This window comes from Montipora capricornis, chromosome 3 (genome assembly GCF_036669925.1).
Source record: "Montipora capricornis isolate CH-2021 chromosome 3, ASM3666992v2, whole genome shotgun sequence".
Lineage (NCBI taxonomy): Eukaryota > Metazoa > Cnidaria > Anthozoa > Scleractinia > Acroporidae > Montipora > Montipora capricornis.
This window is the reverse complement of record NC_090885.1, coordinates 74,391,449-74,401,448: the sequence shown is the minus strand read 5'-3', so window position 1 is coordinate 74,401,448 and position 10,000 is coordinate 74,391,449. Positions and strand designations below refer to the sequence as shown.

The window sequence follows — 10,000 nt, the reverse complement described above, 5'->3', positions numbered from 1 at the left end:
TGCTCCCCAAAATCCCTTATCTTGGTGCCCTTGCGAATTACATGCTTGCAGAAGGATTAGTCTTGAAGGTCGTTTTGTCTTTTGTTTTACTTTCTACTTTATTTTACGTTTTAGTACCCATTATTGGAATATTTGGAGGTGCTGTTCTACCGCTGTACAAAGGAATGATGTCTCAGACGGTAGATCCGGATGAGAGAGGCAAGTTTCTTCCCGCAATGCAAGAGGTTGCACGAATGTAGCAAGTACTGGCTGCCTTGATATTACTGATTTTTTATTCATATATGTAGGTGCCTTGTTCTCGTCTGTATCGACTGTGGATACTTTCTGTAATTTTCTGGGCGCGTTCATCTTCAATCCGATGTACATCAAATCGTCTGAACGTGGTTTTCCTGGTTTGCAGTTTCTTATAGCTGCTACTCTACTTACCATTCCAATGCTCATGACAAAGTAAGTATTCCTGGCTGAACGTGTTCGGAGGTTAAGGGTCTCAGAATTCGTATGTTTTGTAAGTCATTATAGACCGGGGCTCTCTTAGGTCGGTGGAGCCTGGAAACCATGGTAATTGTTTATATTAAATTGCTTCTATATTTGTGTGCTCCACGTGGTAGTATTCTGGAACCAGATTGGTCACATGATCCAAACGTGTATTTAGTCTCTGGATTGATTGGACAAAAACACATTTTTGACAGGTTTTTAAAGAATCCAATGGCATTTCGGAAGATGACAGACAAGAGCTCAACAGAGGGTTTAGCACTCGAAGGAGTAGATGCAGTGGAGGATGATGTTAAATTAGAAAACGCAGCCTTAAAAAACCCACCGCAAAACGCAGATACAGATAACAATGACGTAAATTTTGAAGACGTATCCTTGGAGGAGGAGAAAAATTCCGAAATGACTTCATTGTAGCTAACACTCTCTTCTAAACATACACCAGCAGGAAAACAGCCTACTAATTCAAAGGTATTTTTTGGGCGGTGTATCAATATGCGGGAAAAGCTGATCTTAACAAGTGTTACTGAAATCCAGAAAGAAAACTGTGGGTAACCACAAAATTTTCAAATATAATTGATCATCAATATTTGTAAAAAGCTTTAAAATACAAAGCAATGTATGGAGTTTTTTTTTCAAATTGAAGCCTAATTATCTCAGTCTGAAAAATGCATGGTTACCCCCAATTTGCTTTTTGGATATCAACAGCACTTGCTAAGTTCAGCTTTCGAATTCTCCGCATAGTTTAAACCGCGCAAAAATATCCCTGTGTCAGTGAGGCTCAGTACAACCCATAGGAAACCTGAGTATCTCAGAGCCACCTTAACGTTTTCCAGTTTTGAAGGTGGCTATGAATCTGCTCCAGAATTTGTTTTCCAACAAAGTTTGATCTCAGCCTGCTAATTACGTTACAGCAATAAAAAATGGGTTCGCCGAGTTCAGTTTTGAGATTTAAGCTTTTAACGACAAAATGTAGGGCGTTTTTAGATGGCTCTTTTGTTGTCATGGTAACCTATACGTCACATTACGGAGTGCATCTTGCTAAGCAAGTATCAGTGTGAGATTATAGGTCAGAATATTCTCAGGAAACCAACTTGGACACGAAAAATAGTTGTCAGTGGTTTTCAAAGAATTCAATAACAGTTAGTTAAAAGTTTCGGAATGGGAAGGGGCAAATTAAGACTAGAAACCACGCAAGGAAAGAGCCTGCAGCGCAAACCGCGAATTTTGAAGTTACTGTACCAATGGATTGAACAAAGCTAGCCCCCCCCCCCCCCCCCACTTAATATGCACATTTGTCACGTTCCTGTCACTTGTCTTGATTTCTCAAGCTATTAAAATGTAACGTTGTAAAAGGGGAGGGGGAAATAGTTTGGAAATGCACAAAGTGCCAAAACACTTAATATGACACCTGCAATGTACCAATCCATAAGTTACGACGCAGCTGTTATCTCAGAGCTGGATTCCATTGATTCGGTTGTCTGTTCAACACTGTTCTCAACTCTCTGTTTTCCAACCGAGTTCCGAGAAAGCTGAGTTCTGACCAATGATAGTTAGAGAATAGCTTTCCTTTTCACCAAAGCGATTCAGTACGTAGCTCAATGGTTGATTTTTCGATCACTTGGCTTTTGCCGGAGCGAATTGAGTCACTTTTTTAAATAAAAAGCGCTGAAACCTTCCACTTTCCGCTCTTTATACATTGTTTTAATAATCTAGGGAAAATACGCTTTGATCGACTTAGTTTTTGGAATGTGTTTAATTATCTGATGTTAGAAGTCATTTATCGACAAACTGAAAAACTTAAACCAGCGACACACTATGAGACTTTGTTCGCCGATCGTAGCGATTTTGATCGGCAGCGAAAATCGCCGTCGAATTTCGTCGACCCGTGTTACGGGAACACCTGGTCGCAGCGAATTTCCTCTATTGTCGTTCCCAGGCATCTTCTCTTTCATCTGTCCACTATTTCTTCGCTGTTGTCCGCCATTTTTATGCAGTGACGTACGTGATAAAAGCGCGTGGTCTTATTGGTTGAATCCTTCCGCAATTCGCTGGAACGGGCGGAAAAAAGTCGCGGGAACGGGCATACTAGGCGAATTGCGAAGAGTTTAATAGCCGATATCTGGCAAACTATATATGGGCAATTTTATACGCCGATCGCAGCGATCGGCGAAAATCGCAATCGCAGCACCAGCAGCACACTAAGCGATTTTCGCAGCGATCGGCGAACAATATCGCCTAGTGTGTGGCTGCCTTTACATGAAAAATCCAACATATCCATAATTGGAAAATACCCTTTTATTTCCCTGTTTATTAAAAAAATGTAAAATACTAAAAGCAGCAAAAGTAATTAAATCTTTTCGGCGACAAACTCACCCGCTCATACATGTATATAACTAAATGCAGTTAGTTAAATTTAAAGTTAAGAGTAAGATAACAGACTGAAATACAATCGAAAAACTAATTACTAGACATATTCGATAGCTTCAACATTTTGCCCATATAGTTGTGCTATGAACTAGAAGTTAAAGATCTTGTTGAAAACAATTATTTTTCGACATGACTCAAGGATTCGATAGCTCTTACATAAGACATTCTCGTTTCAGCCAAAGGACTCTAAAATTTATTACTTTTCTTTCAGCTGTGTGTACTTTAAAGGGTACATAGTTTTTGAGTGGAACAAGATCTTGTTAACCCATTCACCCCCAGGCCTAACGCGGCCTCCACTGACAAGAAAAATCGTCCAGCGTTAGACAGAGTAGAACCTATAAGCGTCACTCTCAATAGGGTCAAAGAGAATGCCAAATTTCATTCTCTAGAAATAACTTTGAAAGAACTCTTAAAAGTCATCTTTAGTTAAGGAGTGTAGTTACCTACTTGGTCTTCCTAACCGGGTATCAGCTTTCAAATTTGACAACGTAGAGTAACAATTATTCGTATTTGTATTACAGAAAATAAGAGTATTTTAAAACACTAGCATTAAATCTAAAAAGCTAAAATTGATGTAAAAAAATGGAGTATAAATTGAACATTGACGTCGACCTGTGACAAAAAATAAATTGAAAGTGAATAATGGACTCAATACGCATGAAAAAATAAACTTTAAATACGTTGGAGGTAACCGTGAATTCCACGGTTGTGTCGACTTTTCACTGATCAATGTTGGGTAAAAAATCAGCAATCCCTTTTCCCTTGATCTTGCACGGTCTTGCCAGGAGATGTTTACAATTTTCCCCTGAGCATTTCTAAAGTGATAACAATGAAGTTTTTTCGGACCTAACACTGAAGACACTTGGGACACTTTCCATTTGACAGAACTGTCCGGCCACACTTGACAGCTGAAAGGAAGAACTCTACAACATGTTAACATTTTAAAAACTCCTCCAGAAGAATGCGAGGGATTATCATGCAAGTCCTCCTTCAAATTGTTGCATTGTTTTTGCAAAATGACGGGTCTGGCCGGCCAGGTCTGACAAAAGAAAAGTGCCCTTAGATATTATACTACGGGAAGAGGTTCACTCGCTTTCTATTCCTTGATTTTGAGGCGGCTTACAAACAAAGACGTCCCCAGAGGTACTGTTATGGAAATGAAATTGAAAGCTACGGCACTTCTTAATGTAATTAATGTAATTATATAGCATCAAAATCCAATATTGTCAACAGATCTGTTTGTTATTAATTTTTGCCCACTGTCCAAATTCAAAATAAATTGGAAAATTTTACCGGAACGATTACTTCAGCTTTGTACAAACCGTCCAATTTGAGAAAAATCTGGATACTTTCCATCAAGCAATCAAATGTCAAGATAAATAAAACAACCGAGTATTGGCCAATCAGGTTGCAGTTTATTGTTATTATCACTGCTTTTAAAAGACTGTTTTCTCCAATTTGAAGGTTCACACATGGTGCTTCTGTGTTTGCCATGTTCATCTGCTTTTGGATGCTATATAATTTGGCAGTCCTCATCCAATTATTTCCAAATTGGACAGCATGCAGTCCTATTACAATATCCAAATAAGAGAATATTTAACGAAGTAGCAAACTAGCATCACCTTAATAAAGCCAGTTGGTCAGCTTGCATCTTAGTCGACAACAGCCGAGGTACACATGGTGTTCAAACCACAGCATCCATCACCGCGGTAGATCAAGTAGTATCCCTGTGGAGCATAACAGGATACTTTTACGTCAAGATTTATGAGCGTTACTTAACAGTAACGAAACTGAGGAAACCCTGAAAACGTCACAATTGAACAAGATTTGAACCTATGACCTCTGCGATATCGGTGTAGTAGGGCCCGTTTCTCGAAAGTCCCGAAAACGTTTCGGAAAACCATTTACGAAACTACCGAAACCGCTTGATTTGGAAAGTCGATCTTTTAAACATGTTTTCACGGCAACAAAAAGCAAAATGATTGTGAAGTTTGACGACTTAAATCCACTCGGTTCTTGAGATACTGAGGAAATTGTGACATCCGAAAATAGCCTTTAAAGTTTCGGGACTTTCGAGAAACGGGTCCATTTTGCTACGAAAGCCAACTGGGAACTGGTAATTTGTAAGTTCGTGGTAAACTCGCAGAGGAATTGGATAAGACGAACTGATATTTGAACTGCGGAAAGTAGCATGTGTACATTTGTAGCATTCATCTTAAAATCGTACCATTGACCCAGATGGCTTGATAGCTCAAACATGGAAGAGCAATGCTCCGGTCTCGCAGTTCATGTGTTCATTAAATGCTTCATTAAGTAGCGTCTCTCTGTGACAATACCTGTGGTGAAAATTCTTATGCCCAATAATATAATACAATTGAATTTAACACCATTCACTTCTTAGAAACTTTGGGCCATCCACTCGACTATTAATTAAGTACCCCAGACTGACCTCTTCTCCCCAGCTTTCTCCCCAACTGCAACGAAAGCAAAATACTTCCTCAATAAATATACGGCTTTACTGATTTCAGACGCAAGGTTAGCAATTTGCCTTAAAAGCAATACAAGTAAAATTCCCAAAACCTATCCACATCAACTCAGCTGCACACAATTTGGTTTCCCTAAAGTAGAAAAACACGTGTAAGAAAAGAAAATCACCTGTTCTTGATAATCCAGTATGGTGTATCGTCAAACCAGCCTTTCTCTAAATGAATAAAACGACACAATGTTAACGTACAAATTACTTGTGAATTGTGGCAGTAACAACAATAATCTAGACTCGAGAGGTTTTTACTGAAGTATCGAATATAAGAGCGTGGTCCGCACGGTTTGCATTACTCCGCTCAAAAAATTTTGCGCCATATTCTCAGCCAATCAAAATCAAATCAGGAATTAACAATTATTGTGATTTGGTCGCAGGCATTTTCCCGCGCTCACTGTCGGCTGCAGGTATTTGCAACTGGTCGCATTTTCCCGCGCTTCGTGCCCGCTTTGTCTTTTCTTTGCGTCATGCGTTTCCTCTGCCTCTTGTGATTGGTTTACAGTTCTTTATATGGTGATAATTTAAGGCCAATCAATCAATAACTTCATTATAGTGTCAAGTCGTTCTAGCTTGCTGCCGGTGAAACAGCATGGTAAGTGAAGACACCAGGCTAGCGTACTCTAAAAAAATTACCCAATGACTTCATTAAAAATACTAAAGCTAAAATATAACTGCTATGTATTTAAACTGTACGTACAAAGGATCAAGAGCCCTAACAGTTACCACAAAAAATGCAGTTCTGACAGTTGTCACTGAGTACTGAGTAAATCAATTAAATTTAGTTCTTATACGAGTTTCGAAGATCAAGGTTTGTGACATTCTCATTTCTTTGCAAATAAGTAGAAACCGATCAATGTTCAAAGTTTTTGCTGCCATCACAATTAATATAATTTTACTTCTCCCAAAGCACTAGTTCACTTCGACAGTATTCAAATGCATATTTTTAAAGATACTTACTGACTCCATAACCGACAATTAGCACACCATGATCAAGCTCTGAGGGATCACAGAACATTTTCCACGGATGAGCAATTCCTCCCAAGTAAAACTGTAACATGACGAAAGTAAAAAAGGCAGTCACCTCAACGGAATTATTTATTTTTCGTATCTCAAGTCATGGGTCTATGTCATCACTGCTTTGCCACAAGATATATATAAATTCATTGTACTGAAATAAACTCCACTTTAAGGAAAAACAAAACAATATATACAACCTTAGATGCAAGGAATTAAAGTTTAAAGTTAGTTTGCAACATACGACGACGATACACCGTGACATGAAGAGCAAAAGACTTGGTAAAATTGGTAGGAGTTTGATGACAGAGATAATGATAATAGCAATAGGGTTTGTTATTCTCCCTCAACATTCAACATTCGATACTAACCAATTTTTGTACCAAGCTGAACTAACAACCATGCAGGCCTTGAGCGGCCTCCACATAAGCATGACGTTATCTTGGCAACAGTAAAATATTTAACAATTAGACCCGTAGCCCTTGCGAGCTACGGGTCAATAGCCCATGAAGAGAAGACGAATGGGCTATTGACCCGTGGCCCTTGAGGGCAAAGGGTTTAATTGTTTTGGTATCACCCAACTAGTCGGACAGAAAAGGCAATAATAAAGGTAGCAAGTGCAAGTTGAAGAAATATTTATTTGGGAATAAAACCAAAGAAAGCGTCACGCTTTTCGCTGCTCGAGGACTATTAATAATAGTCCTCTAGTAGCGTAGCCAATTAAAATACAGGATTTGCATACGTCCACTAGTTGGGTGATACTAATATAATTTATCACCGCCACCACTACAGCCGCAGCAATCACCAGTGTCGATACTGCCATCATGAACTGTTGTTTCTTTTTAATATTGATTATTAATTTCAAGTTATGTACTGCACCTTCTAACTTACCTGCATCATATTAGCATTGATACCAATAGAAATTGGCCCATTAGCAACTAGCCATGCTGCCATTTCTGTAAAACAACAAGACGCCTATAAGAGTCTATCCGTGGGATGCAGAAACACTTCAACTACGGGTAAACTTCGGAAAATGGCGAAAGATTACCAGAAAGATAAATCTGTAATTTTACTAAAAGTTGTTCGTTGTAAAAACTCTTATTATTGTTACTAAATTTGCAAACGCAAATCAGGATAAGGGATATTTAGTTAAACAATTATAGGGTTAGGGGGGGGGGGGGGGGGAGGGGGATTGACGAGATACGGGATACTTAAAAAAATTGGCACGCATTGCGTACGTGTGGTAGTGCAGTAACTTGAAAGTGTTTTTTTTTTCATGACTGTCAACTGAGCTGCGTTTTGTTGTCTTTGAGTAACATGTAGTTCTAATGGTAAACGATGTTGTTTTGGTATCGTAAATCATTATAGTGCCATGGTAGATGTCTTTACTAAATACTCCCTGACCCCGAGTAGACATGTGGTTCAGTAAAATACTAAACCCAGAAAGACTAAAGAAAATTAAATGAAATCGAGAAACATTGGCTTCAAGGCTGACATGTTGATCATTACCAAGTTCCCTTACAACTTATTTTTCACCACAAGTAGTATCTGGATGGGAGACCTCATAATATGCGACTTTCGGTAAGGAACATACAACTGAAAATTCTATTTTAACGCTCAAAAGTGCGAACCAAGCAAGGTACAGATTTTGTTACAAGGAAGAATTACGTTTTTTCAAACGTTGGCCGTGTAGCACTTTACCAGAAGGTCGTGGGTTTAATTCCCACCCTGGTCAGAGTTTTTCTCTGTCCTTGTGTGGGCCCATTTCCATTAGTTAGGCTAACGCTCACATGGTTCATATGGGGTAGATACTTAGCACTTCACATTACACTCTAATCAGTTAATTCTGTACGGATTTTGTTAGTCTTCTTTATACGAAACAAATATTGACGCAAGAGTAAATAAATATTGATATACAGTGTTTAAGAAGAGCAGAGGGAAGATTTTAGGACGTGTCGAGAAGAAAACAATTTGCCATCAACAACAAAATTTGTGACATGAAAACATCATAAATTTTGTGCCGCGAATATAACAAGTTACCATCAGCGAAAAACATTCTGGGAGATTTTTGCTACGTTCAATTTTTCTATCGTACTTTTCGTTGTACAAGTAAAATCGCAAAATCGAAAGTGACATCAATTTTAGCGGCCGTATGTGATCAAGTTCCCTTCCGTGTTTAATACTGACAACTCAAGAAACAAAGGATACACCACATAAGTTAATTTGTTTTTTCTTCCAAGTGTTATAAAGTTCGACAAGATATGTGCGAATTCAACACAAAGATCGCAATCGTTGATGTTAGTGTAAGTGTCAACCGAAGTTAAGCCCTTTCGAATGGAGTTTAATAGTACTTGGATGGGGGACCGCTGCGAGGTCCCCGTGATCACGATAGCTATTTTTTTGTAAACGTGATTTAATTTTTTATTTTGTATGGCCGTTGAAGGCTATTTCCTTATCTTCTTTCTACGTTGGAACGACTGAATAAACTGGTTTGCAAGAAACAGTTCGATTGGAGAATCCGTTCTATGCAAAATATATGTTCACAGTGGAACACACAAGAACGAAGCAAGATCTACAAATAACATAAAAAATTCTCCTTACCTTTAAAGCTTGCCGTTCTCAAAGAAAAATCATCGGTCCACTTTCTTAAATACTTTCAGATGTGAGTTTAATAATAATAATAATAATAATAATAATAATAATAATAATAATAATAATAAATAGGTATTTATACAGCGCATTTTCCATATGTCCAAATGCGCTTTACAATATAATATCTCAATCACCGCGGGCGGAATGGATTCCAAACTAAATGTCTGCTCTCATCACAACATCAGAACTTCGTCAACGTGGCCGAGTGGTCCAACGAACTTTCAGAATGCCCCGTAAGGGAGTAAGGGATGATTGGATTCCCTGATGGAAGCCAGGAGCCCATCCTGGAACGTGCAACTTCCATACAGCGTCTGTGAAACGGCGTTTTCACAAGTAGGCTTATTTTTAGACTAGCCCTTCCCGCGAATTAGGTCAAAAAACAAAGTCAGTTACGGTTCGGTGACCCTATGACGTCAGCTTAATTTCTTGTAATTGGTCATCAGGCTCCTGTGGGAGTCTCATTAGCGGGAAATTCAATCTAAAAATAACGTTACTTGTGAAAACGCCGTTGCGTTGCGTATCGTTAAGTTGCACGCTCCGGGTGATGGGCTCCTGTCGAAGCTTAATTCAATATCCGTGGGGTATGTCGAGGTATGCACATTTGTGACTACGAAGACCACGACGACAAAAAAAAAAAAGAAAAAGAAATTCAAACGGTCCCGCATCGTTACCGTGGCTGCCTACGGCATCCCACGGAAATAATAATTCACTTACATACTTGTATAACGCTCCATTAATCAACAAAAAATAGATATAGAGTTGAAGGTCAAATAAGGAAATAGCGATTAAAGCAGGAAATTTCTAGTCTCATAGGATCTTAACCATGTAACAAAACTTATCAGTGACTCACTGCTTTCATCGCTGGATATTGAAACA

At 38.7% G+C, this 10,000-nt stretch overlaps 2 protein-coding genes across 3 annotated transcripts in view; one reads left to right on the top strand and one right to left on the bottom strand.

Moving 5' to 3' along the window:
- The window catches only part of LOC138044045 (proton-coupled folate transporter-like), a 7,274-nt gene extending 5,854 nt beyond the window's left edge, over nt 1–1,420 (top strand). The window contains exons 5-7 of one of the 2 annotated variants that reach the window (XM_068890640.1): nt 115–198; nt 288–447; nt 690–1,420. In XM_068890640.1, the coding sequence (XP_068746741.1) occupies nt 115–198; nt 288–447; nt 690–906 (461 nt within the window). In that variant the 3' untranslated portion in view covers nt 907–1,420. The remainder of the gene's footprint in view (nt 1–114; nt 199–287; nt 448–689) is intronic. The other variant, XM_068890639.1, reaches the window with a different exon arrangement.
- A 1,349-nt stretch (nt 1,421–2,769) lies between these two features.
- The window catches only part of LOC138044046 (cathepsin L-like), a 29,509-nt gene continuing 22,278 nt past the window's right edge, over nt 2,770–10,000 (bottom strand). The window contains exons 10-16 of the mRNA XM_068890642.1: nt 9,975–10,000; nt 7,364–7,428; nt 6,416–6,506; nt 5,575–5,620; nt 5,369–5,393; nt 4,542–4,646; nt 2,770–3,531 (exon numbers count right to left, since the gene is read on the bottom strand). The exon at nt 9,975–10,000 is cut by the window's right edge and continues 94 nt beyond it. Of these exons, the coding sequence (XP_068746743.1) occupies nt 4,572–4,646; nt 5,369–5,393; nt 5,575–5,620; nt 6,416–6,506; nt 7,364–7,428; nt 9,975–10,000 (328 nt within the window). The 3' untranslated portion in view covers nt 2,770–3,531; nt 4,542–4,571. The remainder of the gene's footprint in view (nt 3,532–4,541; nt 4,647–5,368; nt 5,394–5,574; nt 5,621–6,415; nt 6,507–7,363; nt 7,429–9,974) is intronic.